Source organism: Urocitellus parryii, chromosome 5, assembly GCF_045843805.1.
Source record: "Urocitellus parryii isolate mUroPar1 chromosome 5, mUroPar1.hap1, whole genome shotgun sequence".
Classification (NCBI taxonomy): domain Eukaryota; kingdom Metazoa; phylum Chordata; class Mammalia; order Rodentia; family Sciuridae; genus Urocitellus; species Urocitellus parryii.
The window spans coordinates 117517151-117538854 of NC_135535.1; the positions used below are offsets into that span (position 1 = coordinate 117517151).

The following is a 21704-nucleotide window of genomic DNA, read 5'->3' on the forward strand; positions in this document are numbered from 1 at the left end:
ATGGAAAGAATGGCTAATAATACATTAACATTTATAGTATAGTTTGACAACATGAGTACTGATGGGAATATCCAACATGCCCAAGCAGTACAGATTAAGATTCTGGATCTTTCTGCTTCTTCCTACTCTAAGAAATTGATATTTCATATACATTTTTAGAGTTATTTATGTCTTTGATGGGGGAAGAATATAGGAATAAAAGAGAAAGAACATATAGTACACTTAATGAAAAGGGGAGTACTTAATAAAAAAGGGGAGTACTTAGGAGATTCAAATGATGCCTTAAATATATAAATACATAGTCTCCTATGTAGATTTACAAAGCTATATAAATTTGATAATATATCAAAAGAATATATGAAATAGTTACTGACTCTACTTGCTTATTCTATATGCCTGTTGCTTTGTATTTATTTGTATGACAGGATATATGCCCATACACAAGAATAACTAAATTAATTGAGGGGGGAAAAAAAAGGGCCTAAGATGTCTAATCACAAATTTTTGAAAACAACAAAAATTTACCCATCACCCACTAGATTCTTAGTTGCTAAAATTTATTTAATTTGCATATATAATACATAATGACTTATTTGATGCCATTTCAAAAAGGCATCTTTTGTTAAGTTGAATTCCCAAAAGGTTTCCTTTTGCTGTCTTTTTAGACTCTCCACACTAGTAGAAAGTCTATGGATTAATTCTTAATCCTACTCTAAAAAATATTTTCACTATATTCCATTTCTTTTTTCATTTTACAGAAAAGTTACCCCTTTGCATTGTTTTCAAATTGTTTGGAGGAAGAAAGTAATACTTCATACTTTAGTATACTTATATAATCAATGCTGAGTCAACCTTACATTATAGACAACTGAATTTTCATTGTTATTTGGAAAATACCATATATAGGAATAAAAGTCATTGATTTTGATGAGTGACTAAAATTCTAGTTTTTGGGTTCTCTTTTCCAAAGGTCTGCAAATAGTACAGGCAAATCAGGTAGCTTCCAGTTCATATTTTGTAAATGCAAGGAGTTTATAGCCCTCAAGAGATGGGGAGACTGTATTAGGAAAAGGAAAAACAAAAAACAATATTCTTCATAAATTCATGATTCAGGAAAACGAGGCATAGAAAATTTAAATGTAATGGTACATAACAGGGTACTTTAAAAGAACTGTGGAAGTTTTCCTATAACCTGTGGATGGAGTGAAGATCCTCCTGAAGAAAATGAGGCCGATAAGACCTGCTGAGATGTGGTTCCTTGGGGGAAACAGAAGAAAAGTGGGGATTCTTGTAACACTGTCTGAGGCAGATGGATAAAGGGTAATGAGACGTCAGAGCCAGAAGGTGCAGCTGTTCCCCCTGTAGGGGGAGGTGACTGAAAATCACTGGGATCTGAAGAAGTGATTTGTGAGGAATCACTGGAATACTCTGGGCTTCCTATTGGCCAGTTCTGTCCGATAGGCTCTACCACAGAAACAGTCAATTCTGGGGTATGATAATTACGCTGTTCTTCAGTCACAGGCTGTAGGTAGCCATGTAATCCAACTGACTGAGGAGGCGGTTCTTCCTGATTTGAGTCCACTGCAACCTGTCGATTTCGGTAAGTACGCTGAGGTAAAATTCCACCTCCTTCTCCTGAAGAACAGCTTGATGTTTGAGCATGAAATTCAAATACACAGTTGCTTCTGCTCTCATTGCTATGAGTTAACACAGCGGGTGCAGAATGAGGAACAAAGACAGGGTGAAATTTCAAACATGTAGCATCTGTACTGATAGGTGCAGAAATACTAGAGAGGGGAGATCCTGGACTCAATCCAGAATCTAATCTTAAATTCTGAAGGTGTCCTACCAGGAAAGCCTGTCCAGATGGAAATTCAAAGAGAGAACTTGATGTAGGGACCCCGTGTACTGGCTTCTGTTCAGGTATCTGTTTCATAGGACTTGAGAGTACTGGTGAGTTGTATGAAATGCCCTCATACTGTTCTGCCACCTGGGCCTGGTAATGTACCCCTGCTACATACACTGCTTCCTGAGGAATAAAATAGTGCGCTTCTTCTGGAAGTACTAGTCCAGGTCTATAGTCACTGCAAACTTGAGATGATTCAAACATAGGATGGACCTGTATGTCACACAGATCTCCAGTTACTCTACTGGCTGTAGTGCCCAACATAACTATAGCCTCTGGTGTCCAGTTAGTTGGGCTGCCACCAGGTGGAAGAAGATTTTGGCCAACAGTCCTCAGCAGGGGTTGGAAATGGCGAGTTTGGGCTTCCAGGAAGGAGGTGCTCTTACGTCGCTGGGAAATGGCTACTTTCGGTGGATAGGTGGGAGGTGGTGAAAAAGAAACTGGACGTTCATGAATAGTTGGGAAAAATATCTGTGATTCTGGGTATGTTGGGGTACCCCCACACGGATGCGCCATGGACTGAGGCTGTATCAACATGAATAAGACAAGTAATTCATACATTCATATGTGAAATTACATCAGACATGCACAACTGGATAGTTCTGTGTAACCCTATGAAATGGTTACATCAAACATAATAAATAATACTGCTTTCAGAAACTATGTGCATAGTAAAAACCCATTAAATACATCCAGGGTCAAAGAAATCAACCTGTGGGACTCTTTGCATCAGATAAGAGCTGCTTTACCATAACTTTGCTCTCTCAAATCGAAAAGAACAAATTAAACTTTCTAAGTGATTATTCTACTTTATTCATAGTATGTTCATTCTTAAAGACTTAAAAACTATGTCAATGGAAACAGTTAAACAGTAAGTGCTAAAAGGCACTATTTTTATAGATATAAAAAGCATGCTTCAATTTAATCTATTGCATTAAAGTATTTATATAGTTTATATTCTTATACTGTGCTATGTTAGAGGGTTCAATGTTACTTTTCATCAACTAACATACTTTTTTAACTATAAATCATAGAAAGATTTTTGGTGGATAATAAAATATGAACCCAATGACAGTAATGTCTTTCTCTTATCTGCCCCAAACTAGACATAGTTAGCAATTCTGATACATGACCAAAGTTACAGATGCAAAAATCACCAAAATTTCCACTTTTCTCATCACTGGTAAGAGCTGAATATGATGCATTTTTTATTTCGATGGCTAGTATTCAAGGTGAAATGGAAAATACAATTGATAGCCAAACTTGATTTAAAGCATTTTTTGTTCCCAGAAGCAGTTCTGTATTTAAAACTCTAAATTTAGAATCCTAGCTTTCCCAATGCAAATAATACATACTAGAGTAATTCACTATCATAGATTCCTTTTATATAAGAGCAACCTCATTCTTTCAATAGAGAAGACCCCTATTAGCAAAGAAGCACAACTGTTCATCATAGCTGAGAGGATTTTTATTTTGAATCAGAATGTTCATTTTCGTGATGTTTATTAAGGTGTCCAAAGTCATAAAATTTGTTAACTTATGCATTCTCCAAAGTAAAAATCCGAAGATTCTCAGGTTACTAGTTCAGAATGTTAACTACATTCTCTGGAAAAGCAGCAGCAAGGTCCCACAGCAATTAAAATAATTTAAAAAGATAGATCTTGTAGAGACACCAGTGAAGCCAAAGAAAGGCATATATACTACATATGTAATTTAACATTCAATGGTGTCAAGGTCCCACTCTAATCACCCTAAATAAGTACTCCCCTGAGGGAACAATTTTTAATCCTAGTTTACTGACATATCATTTCACTAATTTTTTACTCAGATTTCTTTTAACACATTAAAACCAAACACTTTTCTCCTCAATTATTCTTCACTGAGTTTGGTTTAAAAAAAAAAAAAAAGACTTATCCAGTTTCATTAGTAAGCAACTCTTAAGAATAAAATGAGAGAGCTGCGGTTATAGCTCAGTGGTAGAGCACTTGCCTAGCATGTATGAGGCACTAGGTTCAATTCTCAGCACCACATATAAATAAAACAAAGGTACTATGTCCACCTACAACTAAAAAAAATTTAAAAAAAAGAAAGAAAGAAAGAATAAAGTGAGGAGAAAATGCAATTGGGTAACATTTAACAATTTACTTTTGTTTAAGTCAACAATTTAAAATTAAATAACAAACATACCATTTGTTATGATAAGAAAATGAAAATCTTTTATGTAAATGAGGGAGAAGAAAATACAATAAAAGCTAAATTTTATTGAGCATATATTGATATATGCCAAGGATATTATTAGCATTCTGTCTCATAGTCTCCTTGCTTGTTATTCTCCCTTAAAGCCTTATTACAAAAATGTTTCCTATGGGGATAACTAATGTCCTAAAATCCTAATACATAACCAAAAGTATAGTTTAGTCCTGTTATTTAATTTTTATTAAAATTGTTGATGCCTGGATGTATTCATTGGTAATAATTTTTCATTTGTCAGAAAGTTTACAGTTACATACAGTACTGACAAAGAGGGAAGGCAGGCTGGAGCGACGATGCTTGCGCTGAGAGGCAGAGTGCATAGGCAGGACACTCTCCAATGCTTTAGAAAGCTTTTCGGCAAAAGTTTCCTCAGGGGCAGTCCGAAGGAGGGAAGGAGAAAGAGGTGCAGACAACACTGGTGGTGGGGTGGAAGGAGCACTGGGAGAGATGCGGGATAAAAAGGGAACAGCAGAAAGATGGGGAACACAAACCGACATGCTACGGCCACGACGAGGCTAAACAGAAAACAAACACACATGAAAAACACAGTACTTTAAAAAGAAAATAACCAAATGTACAGTGATAACAGGGAAACAGTTAACATAAGGAAATGTTCCATCCTCTCCAATTCCACAAAGTCAATTTTTTTTTAGTGGAGAGAGAACTCCACAAAGCACACGGGGCAGATGACAACTATTCTCTATTGTGTTGGGTCAAGTACAAGATTTCTTATAAATAATAATAGTAAGAAATTATTATCCTAAATATTATGAAATAACACCAACTGTTATGAATGTATGAATAAGAAAGATGGACTGAAGGCAGCAGACAGGGAAAACAATATCAGTTTATAATTTCTGCAAACTTAGTAAGATTAGACAAGAATAAATTCTATTAATTTAAAACACGAGATTTGAAAAAGTTGAAGTCTGGATTATTCTGCAGGAGCTGTGGAAACTTGAGAAAAGGATTCTCATTTCTGAAGGCATTAGACTAAAAAAGTTTTTGGCTTACAACATTATATTTATTTTACTTGTATACTTGCCAATCTAACTAGAAAAAGTATACCTTTCAGGAGGAAATTCACAACTGGATGGACATAGGAACTATTTGAACTTTTACTAAAGTTGTTAATGAAAAAAAATCTTCAATTTGAATTTCTAAAGAATAATGTAAAAATTCTTTTTGGGTATATCAGAGATTCAACTTAGGTTTACAAAGTTTGAGGCACCTTAACAGAAAAGGTTTAATATAGATAGAAAGCAATAAGTCTAACACTGTAAGGCTGTCTGGAGCAAGCTTGTTAATATTCTTTTAGATATTGTGAACTATATAACTAATTATATTTTCTTTTCCCAAACTGGCTGCTTTAAGCCATATTTGTGGCCTACCAGTAGCAAGTATGTAAATATCATGATGATTATATTTAGTTTCACTCCTGGTTCCATTTTTTTCCATCCTTATTTCTCTTTTTAATTATTAAAATTTCACTTTTAATTTATGCATTATTATATGCCAGGGTAAATTCTTTCTGGAAAGTGACAGGAAAAAAATTATAAAAATTTCTTAAAAGTCCCAAATCCTTAATACATCATCATAATACTTCCATAGACTATTGTCATTCAAAAGCAAGAAGTAGTCTGCTTTTGGAAAAGCGAATAAAAGCATGTTAGTGTCTAAATGCTTAATATCATTACAAATGATTATTGCATTTCCTTGTCTAAAAGAGGCCAATGTTCAGAACTCTGGGATGAGAAAAGCCAAGAGACTGAAGTTTGTTTGTTTGTGAATTATGGTTCAGAAAAAAATCAATTAGAGAAAAAGTAGAAAATGATAAGAAATGCTGATAGTTAATATCGGCCAGAACACAGAAATATATCTTCTATGTAGTCTTAAAAGTTCTTCTACCCTAATTATTTTTTAAAAATTGTTAAAAAATTAGTACATTAGTAGTTTTCTTTGCATTATTGTGGCCATTCATCTTCAGACCTAGCCAGAGGACTGATCAATGGATACTGAAACAAATAAACATCTTTTATTCCAAGCTGCAGCATAAATGACCAGAGTAAACAGAAGTGTTTTCAAAGAAAGATTTTCAATTAATAAAGAGCAAGAATTCCACAAAGTTCAGATTAAAGCTTTCTAAGAAGGGGGAAAAATCAGTCTGCTTAAAGATCTTGATAAATAAGTGCTATAAAATGACCAGTCACTCAATTCCTTTTTGAGGGAGATAAATGTATTTTATTTTCTTCTCTGAAGACTTCAAAGAGAGGCAACCAAAGAAATGGGGTATTATCTGATGAGCTACTTTAACATTCTCTACATGAAAAACAAGAGTGGATAATGGTGTGTGTATATATATACACAGACACAAAGCATAAATTATTTTAGAAAATGCCCTCTGTAAGTTGATCCTGAAAATAAATCAGTATAAAACAAGATACCAAATAAAGATAAAAGCAAATGAACATTGGGAAAGAAACTTGTTCAACACAGACTTTAAAGGCAGGAACACGCATTGCAACTGATAAGGAACTAAACATAAGCGCTAAATTAAATGGTAATATAAATAAAGGATTCCTTTACTCTAGAGTACTCACATGCAACATTCTATAATGATTTGAAGTTCTTACCTGTTTTTATATAGTAAGAAATCTTATAGAAAATACTTTGTAGTTATTTTCATAAAGAAGCTTTTGAAAAACTCTCATCACCCACCCCCAAACCATCTGTATGTTTAGCTTATACTGCTTTGAATAGCTTTAAGTCTTAAATGCTGAGAATACTGCCTTTGATCAAATGCAGACTAAATCTTATACATAGATGCTTCACGAAGGGAGTTTAACTAATTCTTACACATAAATGTATACATCTTACCCTGCTTCATCTACTCCAATTTCCTTTCAAAACAGTCATCCTTCAGTATCTATAGGGGATTGGTTCCAAGACCCACCAGTATAGAGACAAATGGTTTTTTTAAAAAAAACATTTTAATTAGTTAACCTACCAATTGAAACCCATGAAAATGGAGGGCTGACTAAGACCATTTATGTTTTCTATTTTAGACAAGTTGCTATTTGGATAGTAAAGACTCAGAATTTAACAGATTCTCTACAGGCTTTCATTATAGTATTACTCTCTCTTTTGCATTTACTTACCATACTTGAGGGTGGGTATACTCCATGGGTCTGAGACTGTGCTTGGGCAATGGAAGCTGTATGCCCTGGGACTGTGCCAGTAGAATGTGCCTGTTCATGTTGGGAACCATATGAAACTGTCTGTTGACTGCTCACTCGAGATTCTGTGAAGACGGAAGATCCTTGACCACTGTCAACTGTCCCATCAGCTGAAGGTGAGACATCACCAAAAAACAGACAGAAAGACAAATTATAAAAAGGAGGCTCAAATTTTTTGTATCACATTTTAGTCTCACCATATTACAATGAATTGGCTGTTTCCAGAAATCGTCACTAAATTAAAAAATGAATAGCAGTCATAGTTTTATGTAAACTTCTGAATTTATGAGACCCATATGGAAGACAAGTTCTTATGTCTTTTATCTGAAGAGTAAGGGAAAATGGAACATTAACTAAATTTTCAGTCTCATATATGGAGACCTGTGGATTTTCAATCAATGATTACTAATCTCATTAGTTTTCAGTCTATATGCTATATAACTTTCCTGAAAGCTCAAAACCAGAAGAACACAATTTTAAGTAGCTAAACTTGTTCATTCTTCATTAATTTAATTTAATTTTTTAAGAAACTGAGATATGGAAATCTAGAAATTGGAACCTCCAAGATAATGAAACTTTTAAAATTATTTTATACCCTAATCAATCTTCTCAATGTCCATCCTATTCCATTAGTCATAGTCATAAAAATAAAAAGAGAAGCTAAATGACAACTACCTTAAAGTAAAAAGTCAGGAGCTGGGAATATAGCTCAGTGGTAGAGCTTGCCTAACATGCATGAGGCCTTGGGTTTGATCTCCAACATGGGAGGGTTTGCTGCTGGGGTGGGGATGGGGGTAGAGTCAATTAGGAGTATCATTAGTATATCTTGTGTGTTTTCCAAAATACTTACATAATACAGATATACTAGGTTGCTGGTACTGTAGTTGTTGATGTTGATCTGCCTCAGGCTCTTCAGGTTCTACTTGTGTAGATACTGAAGCTGAAGTGGCAGAAGCAGTAGTTATACCAGTGCTAGCAGAAGGGACCTGCTTGATTCCTGTCTGGGAAGGAACACTTGATTGTTGTTCAGCCTGCTGTCTGAGACTGCTCTCCTCCTGTTTTCTCTTTTCTTGCTCTTCTCGAACCAACTGCCGCTGCTCTCGTTTTCTCTTAATTAATGACACTCTGTCTTTGATAGCTTTAGCCATGGTCTTATGATCACCTTCACAGACATACCCAGATTCTACCTGCAGGGAAAAAAAGGGTGTTAGAGAAAAACAGGCTATCAAAAGAAAACAACCTCAAAATAAAATGAAATTTGTGATGTAGAAAAGTGGATAAGAAGGAGGAGGAATTACAGTACTAGTCTTAAACAAACTGTGAAATGACTGATCTGTGGTATACATCCCCCACCATCATGGTACATACTCAAAGAATATGTACCATCTTTGTAGAAATTCACAGGTGGGTGTACTTACAATAATTAAAATAATGAGGAAAATAAACAAGTATGGTATTCATTTCCATTCACTACTACCATTTCACATGTAATAATTATTAACCCGTGTTGCTATTACTTCCTTTCACCTGACAACCACTTATACAGATAAAACAAATGTGGCAAATATTTAAAGGTTTTCAAAAGACCAAAAAGCTCTTAAGTTATCTCTTTCATACTGACTCCTTTTCTCAGAGGTAACTACTACTGAAAGATGCTTACAAACACTAGTAGAAAAATTTTATTGAGTTTCTTTGCATGATAATTGCTGACATTAGGCAAAGCAGCAAGCCTCAATTGAAGGGTTTCTACTTGGAAAAGTAGTCTTTTTGACATACTTCAAATAAGGATACAACCACAGGATACCTATTAACAATTGATCTTAAAAACTATTTTCATATCAAAAAATAGTTTATAATCCTATGTCTATTTGTAAAGGTTTATCTAATGACTGATCCAATATTTAGAAACATAACTTTCATTCTAACTGAAGGATCTTAAACAAATTAGAAGTCATTCAACTTTATAGACTTCAGAATATATTCTAGTTCATTCTTTCTTATCCATCTCTAATTTCCTCAAATAAAAACGTCTTTTTAAAAAAGGACTTTATATAAAGTTCAACACCCATTACCAGTAACAACACAAAAAGTACAAAAAAGGGATTTAAAGAAAAAAAATCAGGAAAATCCTATTATTTCAAAGATAGCATTTGGGGCCAAGATAATTTTATGTTAATGAGATACATCACATATGACACTCCATAAACTGCTTTATATAAATCTACATTAACTTTTAAATGGCCAATCAGCGCCAATTTACCATTTCTTGAGCAACATCTTCTGGTACATCTCTCTCCAAGTCAAAGGAAAACTCGATAGCTTCATTGTCTTTGTACTTGCCCTTTAATTTCTTAATATCCTCAATACGCAGCCATAATTTAATAGCTATTTTTTCTCCATCATCTTCTTCTGCTAATTCTACCCGAACCCCTGTTTCCTCCTGGAAGAAGGCATGGTTCAAGAGGTCTTTGATGGAATATCTTCCAAAGAAAAAAAAAAAGAAAGAAAGAAAACAAAGAAAAACAGAATGTCATTAATTTTAAAAAATAATTTTCAAATGTGGCTGATTATTGTTGTTTATAAGAAAAAAACTGAATAGAAAACCATTAGTCTATTTGAATGGTGATTACAGATTTGTACTCTTAAATGATAAGACATCATAATAATCTGATTTATAAACAAAAGAACTGAGAGTGATCATTTTAAAATCAAATTATCTAACCCCTTTGGTTACAGTATACTGGCAATGGCAAATAATGCACAGAATATCAAAGATTCAAAATATCAATAACAATATATATAGTATTTTATAAGTAATAAAAAATCCTTTGTAGAACCTTGCCCAATATCCAATAAGAGATTATCTCCTGACAATTAGGAATGAAGGCTCAGAAGTTGAGAATCTTGCTCACAGTTCTAGAAGTTGTAAATGATATAATCAAAACCAGAATAAAATTCTCTGATTTCTAGTTTGGTACCTTTGACTATAGCAACTTTTTACCTATTCAACAAATTCTTCCAATTTCTTGTTCAATAATTTGCGGACTAGGCAAGCAAGAAAGCTGATTGTGAAACAATTTTCTTTAGATAAAATGGTTTCCAAATACCAGTAATCCAATAAACTAGTCCATTCAGAAAAGACATAGAGTAATATGTTTTAAGATTCGAAACAAATATTTCTTTGTTTATATTGAAAAGGTTTTAAAAGAGATTTTAGGACTCAGTGAATATGAAAACAGAAACTTAAACTAAATATCTATTAAAATGTATTAAAGATCATGTTAAATTCTTTCAAATAACAAAGTTATAAAAAAGAATATAAGACTAGAAAAGTAAAGATATGGAATTCTTTAATTTGGTTGATTTACCCGATTGCTCCCATTCTTCAGGAGGTAGATTATGTTCAATTTACAATTGATATTTGTCTTAGGCTGTCATACTTTTTCTTTTTTGGTGGGTATGGAGAGATGATGAAGGTAGATCAGTTTTCAAAAACAGATATTGGACCCTTGTCATGCCTACTGGGTGATGAATCAGCTACATGGGAGATCAGATACTTGCCACTCCTCTGAGAAAAGTCCTATGTTAGTACAAATGACTAAGGTAGATGTCCTCCTAAGCCTTTAGTAAAGTCTTCTCTTTTTACTCAAAGGAATTCTGATGTTTTGCTCTTCTTTAATTCTGGCACAATACCAAGAAATCAAGCACTGCATAGTTGAGTTGATTTTAAAGTGCCAAGTCTTTGTTCTATATCGTTTAGAATTCAATGGATAAAGGACTAAGGAACAGATTTGCTGCATTAGTACAGTATAGTTATTTGCTATAAGTGACTCTAACAGAATGTTTAAACTATGTTTAAGGTGATTCTGATTTACTTAAAAACTCCACTAAACCTTTGTTTTTGGCAACATTAGGGACTTAACCCAGGAACTTGCTCATGCTAGGCAAGCGCTTCACCTCCAGCCCCTTTAAATTTTACATTGAGACAGGATTTCACTAAGTTGCCCTGGCCTGGAACTTGTGATCCTGCCTCAGCCTCTGGATTTGGTGGGATTACAGGTCTGTGCCACTAAGCCTGGCTTGTATTTGTAAACTGTCCTCGCATATTGAATTTGAATAGCTTAAATAGAAAGAACCCTATCTTAAAAAGGGTTATATGGCATAAATGGAAAAACTAATCCTAAGAATTAAATACACTTCAGATTAAGTTTTATAATCAGAACATTATGTTTTAGTCGTCTGTTTAAGCAACACCTAATCTTACCGTTCATCTTTGTTTTGCCGTATACATCCTTCGATGATTTCCTTCACTTCAGGAATTGCTACTTTGTCAAAACTGGCTGGCTTCACTCCCTGAAAACCATACAAATTGCCATAGAAACACATTAATGACAGCAGGGTCTTTGAATTTTGTTTTAAAATTTCCACTTAAATTCTACTAGGTTGCCCTCTTACCATCCTGGCTTTTTTTCTGATTTGCCTACAGGAAAAAAGGTGGGCAATTTAGCTACTCAGAAGAAAACAACAAGAAAGTTTTGAGAGTGCATTTACTTACTTTTTATGTGGCAATGAAAGAATTTAGGCTAGAATAGCATCTTTTTCTTTGGGTAAAGGAAATCACTGGCTAAAAAGAAAGCTAAGTGTTCCAATTGGTTAGATGTTTTGTTCAATCTTGCAGGCTATCACGACTCTATACAGTATTTAATTATTTTGAACACTGAACATGCATTTGTATATGATTTCACATAGTCTTGGCAGGTATTATATTATTATAGTACTCTTTTTAAAAACAACTAGTTTAGAAGGAGTTATGGTTTGTCTTGGTTTGACATAAGTAAAGAGCAAACTGTCTTGCGTAAGTAAAATATAAAGTTGAAAAGTAATATATCTGATCCACAAGAAAGATAAGCATTATAATTAGTTTTAGAAGAAACTCACTACTACTCTTCTATGTAAATATTATAATGAGTAGTATCATAGTAATAGTTTAGAACTTTCCTAAAGTATAAGTTCTTTGAAAATAAAGCTTTCAGCATTGTATGGAAGATACATCTAAGATACTAAGAACAAAAGACTACTCTCTGAGCAATGGGGTGAAGGGGGAAAAATATCTTATTATTTGCTCCCATTTCATCCTAGCCACTACATAAATCATGAGTTAAAGTAGTTACACTAAACAGTGTTGTAAGTCTATAAATACATAGATAACCTAAATGGGAATGTTTAGAAAAGCTTACTGAATATGCATAAATTCTAATCATCTGTATAATTTCAGGGACAAACATAGTATAACAAAATTAGTGACAATCTAGTAAATCACAGAAATACACATAATTGCTCAATCTAAATGAAATACAATTGTATCCCTTTTCCATGGTTTTGTCTTTTCACTTTGATACATAAAATCCACTACAATCTGAAAATACTATCTTGATCTTTTGAGAGACCACATTCATTAAACTTTTATTAGAGCATAGTTAAATTGTTCTATTTATTAGTTTTTATTAATCTTTTGCTTGCCTAATTTATTAAACTTTATCATAGGTATGTATGAAAAAGCGTGAGTATATATAGGGTTCTATGCTATGAGCAGTTTAAGGCATCCCCTGGAACCATACACCAAATGGTTAGTGCTGAAGTCCTTAAATACCAAAGTTGTATCTAAAGTTGTGTAATTCTCATCAATAATCCACTGTTATCCCAAAGTCCTAATTTGAAGAATTTTACCTCTAGGGCTAACTTTTCACACCAAGGAACTGTAGTAGAGCTGATCATAAAGTTAGTTAAATTCATGTATCTAAAAAATCTGGTTCTGAGATTGACTACAAAGATCACTATTTGCATTTTCTTCAATTTTGTTTCCAAATTCAGCTCTTAAGTTTTTCCAAATTGTACATATTGTAGCATAATTCTAAGGAAAACAAAAAAGTATGCTCCTGAAGTTAAAGGCTGCTTTAAGAAACCAAACCTGGTATTTCAAACTTATTAACTTTCTTTCTTAGGAAAGTTCCATCTAAAAGTTCTTTGGTAGCAGGGGTGGGGTGGGGGTGGGGGGTGGTATTTTGTTTTCATGTTTTTTAATGACTGTCGCACACAGTTCAACTTTGCATATAAAGAGTTTAAAAAGTGGCTTAAGAAAATATAGACTCTGATGAGGAAAAGTCTTCCATTCGTCCATAAGCACATACATTTCAGGGGAATGTATTTGGCCTACCGACAATAAAATTCAACATATTAATTTAATAAAGCAAACTTATACCAATTCTTCTGTTTCATTCTAGCACAGGCAGGTTGTAAAGACAAAATAAATTAACAACAGAAGACTTTAGTATGAAATGAACATGCAGAAATAGTCCTGAAAATGGCCACACTATCTGCCCACCGTACCTATCTAAATTAACAGAAGCAGGAACCCAAAGTCATATGTAGGTTGAAAGTTCTTTGAATTATTAAATTTGCTGACCCAATGCCACCTTTGAGTTTAAAGGCAATCAGCAAAGATAAGATGATTTACTTAAGGTTAAAAGGAAGTAAAAATTATCTTGAACCTGTTTTTATCTTTGATTATCCTAAATAATAAATAACCCTCTTGTTAACTCTATTCATTTAAACATATTTATGTCTTTACAAACAGAAACTTCTATTTACAAATAGGAATCCTAGTTAAATACACTATGTAGAAGATAAGCAAAAACAATAACTGCATAATATAACCTCAAATCTAAGAGGTTTATGCTTTTTTTTTGCCTCTAGCACAATTTAAGTATAGACCATTCCACACCAATGCTATACAACACATTTAGATGCCATTGTTTCCTTAAAAAAATATTAAGACTGCTTATTGCAACCCACTTAAGATACTGAAAAATCTAACAAAAAATTTTACCAGTCAGCTACCACCAAGAAACCAGGATTATAAGTAACCTAGAAGAGGTTTGTTGAATAATTTTATAAGCAAGAGTTTATAAATTGCATATTAAAAGATGTTCAAGAAAAATGTATAGAATGAATACTACACTTCACTGACCCTGAAGTGAACTATACAAAATAAAACAGAAAGATGAAAATACACATATAATACAAGGGCTGGGGTTGTGGATCAGTGACAGAGTGCTCACCTAGCACATGTAAGGCACTGGGTTCAAACCTCAGCACCACATAAAAATAAAGTAAAGATATTAGGTCCACCTACAACTAAAAAATAAATATTAAAAAAAAGATACAATAACATTTTTTGTATAATCATCATACTTTTTCTGAAGAAAGGAGAACTTCATGTATTTTTAATAATTGATGATTTTTTAAAAAGTTGATCTAGTTTATTTATTTAGGTATTAGTGATTGAAACCAAGGGCACTTTACCACTAAGCTACATTCCTAGTTCTTTTTATTTATGGAAACAGGGTTTTGCTAAATTGCCCAACTTATGATCCTTTGCCTCAGCCTTCTGAATTGCTAGAACTATAGGAGTGCATCACCATGCCAGGTTTGTTGATTTTATTCTAAAACATGATTTGAAGCACTGGAAAGAACAAGCCAATAAAAAGAAAATATTTTATGATAAAAATTTCATTTTACTTCCTTTTATTTTATGTACTTCAACAAAGATAAGTTTAAATCCCCACAATCCTCCAAATGCCACTCGCCCCCTTTTAACTTCCCAATTTATCCCAATTCAGACCTGTTCTAACCAGTAAAAGCAAACTATCACCCACCTATTCTGAATGAGACTAGAAAACACAAACTGGAAAGAATACTAAGGTACATAAATTGGGCTAATCTTATACAGAATAAAACTACTAAACTTTACTAGGGACACATTCTAAGTCAGCAACTCTCTGGCCCTACATGTACTTGTCTTACTTTTGAAATCTAAACAGGATCTCTCTTTAGGCAGCAATGTCTTTTGTTTTGGGGGATGGGGTACAGGGAACAGGGTCAGTAGCTTATCTCTCTTCATTAAATAAGTATGTATTGAATATCTAATGCATACACACTTGAGATATTTTCAGCTGACATAAAATCATTTACTCTTTAAATAGAAAGAAGGTAACTTCTGCACATTAAATGGAGTATTAAAATAATGAACAAATGTGACCCCCATCAAGGGTACAGAAAGAATTGATATAAGATAAATGTTATCAAAAGCTTAAGTTTCAAATATGTTATATAACATTTAGTATCTCTTGATTAAAGTAAAACTTTTCCTAACCATTCAAAGAACATTAAGTATTTTTAAAAGTATTCTGAAGTTAACAATTTCAGTATTCTAACTAAAACTTTCTATACATATCATCAAAGAGACCACAATATGCCCTTTATATAGTTTGGAAATTCTTACCCACCTCACTTACACAATCCTTTTGAGGGCAGCAGCAGCAATGAGAATTTACGATGACAAATACTGAGAAAAAGTCTTTCTTTGTAAAATCCATCAGAAAAGGCAAAACAGACTTGTTACAGTTAGAGAAAAATGAGGGGGAAATGGATAAGATGTAAATTAACAGTCACTTAGCCCACAGCATAAGGAGGGCAAACGGCAGAGTCAAACTGAAGCATAGTTTCTTGTTTAATAGCCATGTTTCCCCAACTCTCAGACATGAGTTCGCTCTGCTCAGTCAACAATTTATTTATTTAGATTGGCCTTGTAGACAAAAACTACATGCTGAATGGCAGGAAAACTATTCTGCTACTGTTGCTTCTGTTTCTCCTCCAACACCAACAGATTCCTGAGCAAGCAAAATGAGACTTTTATTTGCTCAGAGCTCCACCTACTACATTCACAGGTTCTGCCTCCTTGACAGAGCTTTTCTTGGAGGCTTACCTGTATATATACTATAAATCCACTTTGAAAGTATGCTTTCTTTTTTTTTAAATAAAAGGAGGATTAAATTCAATGAATAAAGTGTAAATTCAGAATATGTAGCTGCAAGAACACTAGACAAAGAATCACAATACTGGGGTTGAGTTCTTTGTCCTGTCATATGACCTAGATTATATCTCTTACACTCACTTAAAAAGTAGGGATAACAGACCCTCTGTTTAACTAATTTAAAAAGTGGTGATATCAGTTAGGTGCAATGGCACACACCTGAAGGAGGCTGAAACAGGACTGCAAGTTTGAGGCCAACCCTGGCAACTTAATGAGATTCTGTCTCAAAATAAAAAACAAAAGAGCTGGAGACATAGCTCAGTGGAAAGCACCCTTGGGTTTGATTCCCAGTACTGGGTAGTGGGAGTGAAGATATTGAACTGCTTTACCTCCATCTCATGGAACAACAACAACAACCAAAAGCAGTTATTAGTAAACCAAAGTGGTAAGAAATTTTTCTATTTCCTTTCTCTTCTACTAAAGGCTTCAATAAGCATAAAAACATTTTCACTTGCCAGGAAGATCTCATAGACCCATATAAAAACTACTTTGATTTTAAGTGATTCAGGAAAGGATTTTCTTCATAGCGTTAAGAGTGGTGGTGGGTGGGGCTGGAGTTGTGGCTCTGGTATAGCACTTGCCTTTGCATGTTTGAGGCCCTGGTTGGATCCTCAGTACCGCACTAAATAAGTAAATAAATAAAGAATCCATTGACAACTTTTATATATATATACGATGGTGGGAAAGCATTGTTGTAAAGTTCAACAGAATAAAGTCCTGCCCCCTATCCCTTATAACTGTTCATGCTTAAATCCCAATCAAGACAATGGATGCTAAGACTTCAGCAGTCTGGCAGGAATACGTCCAAAGGCTGGAAATGTGCTAACTGTAATATGATTTGTCAAAGCAGCTGCCACTGATCTCTGACTCAACACAAGTTAGATTAAGATGTTAAGTATTGGGCAAAAAGGAAGACTGCTAAGGACTACACTTGACTAAATCAAAGAGCTACAAAATAGGTGCCTTGTTTGTTCCCTGCTTCATATAGTATAAAGATGTGGGTAGGTTTTAAATTCTACCAGGCAAGAAATAACTAGGACCAAATTGAACCAAATTGTTATAGTCTTTTTTTGTTTTTATAGTCTTTGTTGTTGTTGGGGTGTGTGTGTGTGTGTGTGTAGTTTTGACAAGGTTATGATATAGAAGCAAATATCTATATTCTATAAAAGCAATCTTTTCTATAAATTAAGTTTTCAACAGATACAGTGAAAATATCATTCACAAACAGATAACAGTTTATATGTCTAAATGAATTCTTTCTCTCAAAGTTAGTGCCCTTCTCCGGATTTTTCCCTTTTCTTTGAATGATGTTATCATTTTCATGGTCCAGAATAGAAATTTTAATCATTCCTGGATGCTTTTCCCACAATATTTAAGAACTACTATTGTCAATGAGCTCTTGAAACAAAGATAAATGTTAAAAAAATCTGGTAAACAGTTCTGCTATTAGCACTCCTCTTGCTCTAACAAGGAAAATGGCCTTTTTGTTAACTCTCAAAACCACTGTTTCCCCCATATTACAACTCTGAGTACCAAAGTCCTAAATGCTAAGTGAGATCAATTTAGAATGGGCCTCATTTGTTCCATTCTCTCCACCTCCAACTTGTATTTTACATTGTGACTCTCCAACCATCTGACTCCTTTTTTATCATCTGACATTTAATGACTTCAGGTTTTCAGACATCATTTAATTCACATCACATTACTAAAAAACTGGTTAACAGCTCTTCACATTTACAAAATGGCCACAGGATCACAGATCTAGTGAGAAACCCTCATTCAAATGGGACAATTGTAAGCTCAGAAAGATTAATGCCATTTCAAAGTCAAAATTAATGCATTAATTCAACTGGTGACTATTGAGAGCTTGATCTACTCTCAAGGGTGTCAGGCACCTAATTTGACAACATTGTATTACTTTTAGCATATAGAATGAGAAAAATATGGCTAATATTCAGTGGGTAAGAATCTATTCATTGATAAATCCAAAAGCAGAATCTAGATTTCCCAGTGCCTAGGTTCAATGTTATTACTATGCTTTTTAAATTCCTTACCGTGGTATAAAAAGCCTTCACAATCCAATTTCTCCTTACAATTTGGCTCCTACCTCCCAAAAATACGTCTAGTCAAACTGATACCTGTTTCCACTAATAAGAACATCCTTTTTAGTGGAGCAAAGTGATGCATGCCTGTAATCCCAGCTACTGGTCTCCTAAATTGGAGACCAGCCTGGGCAACTTAGTGACCCCCGATCTCAAAATAAAAATAAAAAGGCTTGGGCATGTAATTTAGTGGTAAGTATCCCTGGGTTCAATCCCTAGTAATGACAAAAATAAACAAAAACTCGTTTCTTTTCCCACCAAGGAGTCCACTCAAATGGATTACTTGTTTGTTTGTTGAATATTTAATGCACCTATCAACAAAAATACTCGTTATTCCCTCCCCCCGCTTTTAAAAAGCCAACTGAGTCTTATGCTTCTTTCAAGTTATACCTCAAATCATATACAGTCCACTAAGAAAATCTAGCAATTACAAAGCATCTGTAAGAATCTTTTAGCATTCAGCATGTGAATTATTTCCAAACTACCAAAAAAATTCAGTACTGCTGAAATGTATTTAAATATGAAGACCATCTTTCTATACTCTAGTCAGTTTTTATTCTAAAGTCTACTGGTTGTGAATTATTGATTAATATTCAGGGCTGATACATAAAATCAGCTTGCCAGCGAAATTCTGAAATAAGAATTTCATACCTGTTCTTTAGAACTTAAAGCACTGGGAATGATACCTCAAACAATCATTGTTAATTTTATATCACAGTAATGAAATATCTCTGAAATCACCTAGAATGTTTCAAAGATACAAAAAGTTCTCTTTTCCATTTACATCCCAAGATTATTGGACAGATATAGGAACAAAATTTTCTAAAGAATGTTCTCAGCTAATTTCAATAATTTTTTTCTAGCACAAAGTAGCTTTTGCAAAGAAATAAATACAAAGTTTTCTTCCACTTCCAAAATTTATCTAATCAGGAATCAGTTTCACTTATTTTTATTTAAAAAAGAAAGGTGAACTGCAATCTGTTATATAAAACACTAAAAGGAATTTTACCCTAACAGCTTTAATTCTGTTTTTCCCAGACAAAATGTTCAAACCTTGCAATCCAAAGGCTAATTGAATCAGTGACAAAGTCAAATTACACAAACAAAGCAATTAAAAAATCTCCATTATTTCTAACTTGGTTGTTAAGGGGCTGGACTCAACCAGATTCTTACTGGTATGAACCATTAGTTTACAGGAATTTGAACATACCTTATGATCCTGCTGGAAAACAAGCCTTTACAAAACTCTACCAAATTGAGCTAGTGCTATCAAAGGAAATTAGCTTGCCTCATGATTAATTCCCCAAGGCTCATTACTTTCTGGATACATGAAAGCCTGTGTATTGCTCCAACCTCAAAGAGACTATCTTTCATATAAAAAGTTGAGGCCACTGCGTACTATAGTTTTTATTCTGTTAATAGCAGATGAAACTTGTGCAATGTACACTGCTATTCTAACTTGGATGTTCTCATTACTAATGGCATAGATTTTTAAGATCACAGTGCCTGATCACAAGTATAGTATGCAACTAAGCTATTTTTCTGTGTTAAACAAGGATCACGAACCTTACACAGGGCTGCAAACTGCAGTAACCATTATTATATCTATGTTACCCAAATCCCCTAAATTATTTCCCTCAGAAGATTTTTCCTTAAGGCCTAGAAAAAACGTTTAAGAAGAACAGGTAAAGAATAAAAATGTTAAAAGTTTATATTAGAGTCATACTGAAGTCCCTTCATTTCTGATATTATCATCAAGATCTCCTGCATGTCCTTAGGCAAAATGGTTAACTTCTATTTTCTTACCCATAAAAAGATGTTACCTACTTATCAAAATTCAAAAGTTAAAATAAGATATCATTTTAAAGTACTGTGCAAGGCGATTGACGAGAAGATTATATAAATATACATTAACTCATTCTCCCTCATTTGAATCTACTTCATGTGAATTTCATCAAACATATTTAATTTAATGCAATTTGCTGAATATCACCAATTAAAAGAGTAGGACTAGAGACAACTTAATTTCACTACAAAACATGTCATAATGATGCCAGCCATAATAATGGCAATACTTAACAAGTACTGACTGATAAGTCCATGCAATGGCACTTGCTATGTTTTATATGCGTTTTTCATATGACAATGGTTTATTATCAGTGCACTACAAAATATAACCAAAAACATGGCCTATATTTACCCCTTTCACGTCAGCGTTTACTCAGGTTAAAGGGTCCTCAGATCACAGTGACACTGTAACACGTATTTATGTATTAAGTATAACATTTTGATAAAATCAGGGAACCTGAAGCCAGAATGCTTGTTCTTATCTTGATAAGTAATCTTTTGCCAACCATCTAGGGTCTCAGACTACTTATTTATAAATGGTAGAGAGTGCTTACCTCCCCCTTCAAAGAATTTAACTACATAATATGTAAAGTTTCAGTACAACATTTGGCTCACACTATGCATACTTATTAATATTTACAATGCTATCACATATGATTGTATATCAGTGTACCTCTGCAGGGTCCAATGTGCAGTAGTGAATTGATCTGAGGAAAATGGAAACCTGTTCTTGTGAGGCATAGTTCTAGAGGTGGGGAAAGAGTTAATATCAATATAATAATTATTAAAACAGAGATAGAACACATCTTTTCTAAGGCTCGACTTATTACTTTGCTTTTAAAAAGCAACAATTAAGGTGGGAGAGAGTATATCTTAAAAATCAAAAGGAATACAGTAGAAGAAAGGGACCAACTGGTGAGAGGCAGGAAAGGGGGGGGGGAAATGCTAGGGAGTGATACTGGATAAATTTTATTGTTATATTATATCCATGTATGGATATGTAACAACAAATGCCACCAATATGTACAACTATAATGCACCAATAAAAAATGAGGGAATAAAATAATAATAAAATAATTAAAAAATAAAAACCAACAATTGAATAAGGCAGGAAAAAATGCAATTATATATAAACACAATTTTAAGATAATTTTAAAGTCAATTTAGTCACATATTGCTAGCAAAAAGGTTCTATGAATGCCCAACATTTTGTCATGATAATATGTAGCTTACTTTTCATTTATAAAAATCAGGTACATAGGGTTGATATGCAATTAGTGGTAGAGTGCCTGCCTGGTATGCATGAGAGGCTCTGGTTTCAATCTCCAGCACTACATTAAAAAACAAAAATGCTAATGGTAGATCATTTGTTAGCACATGCAAAGCCTTGGGTTCCATTCCTAGTACTTAAAAAAGGGTGGAGGTAC

At 33.7% G+C, this 21704-nt stretch overlaps 1 protein-coding gene across 15 annotated transcripts in view; it reads right to left on the bottom strand.

Annotated features, from left to right (window-relative positions):
- The window catches only part of Wnk1 (WNK lysine deficient protein kinase 1), a 132311-nt gene that overhangs the window by 38494 nt on the left and 72113 nt on the right, over nt 1-21704 (bottom strand). For all 15 annotated transcript variants that reach the window (XM_077799309.1, XM_026410956.2, XM_026410968.2 and 12 more), the window contains exons 5-8: nt 11660-11748; nt 9656-9875; nt 8246-8582; nt 7318-7505 (exon numbers count right to left, since the gene is read on the bottom strand). In XM_077799309.1, coding sequence (XP_077655435.1) covers nt 7318-7505; nt 8246-8582; nt 9656-9875; nt 11660-11748 — 834 coding nt within the window. The remainder of the gene's footprint in view (nt 1-7317; nt 7506-8245; nt 8583-9655; nt 9876-11659; nt 11749-21704) is intronic.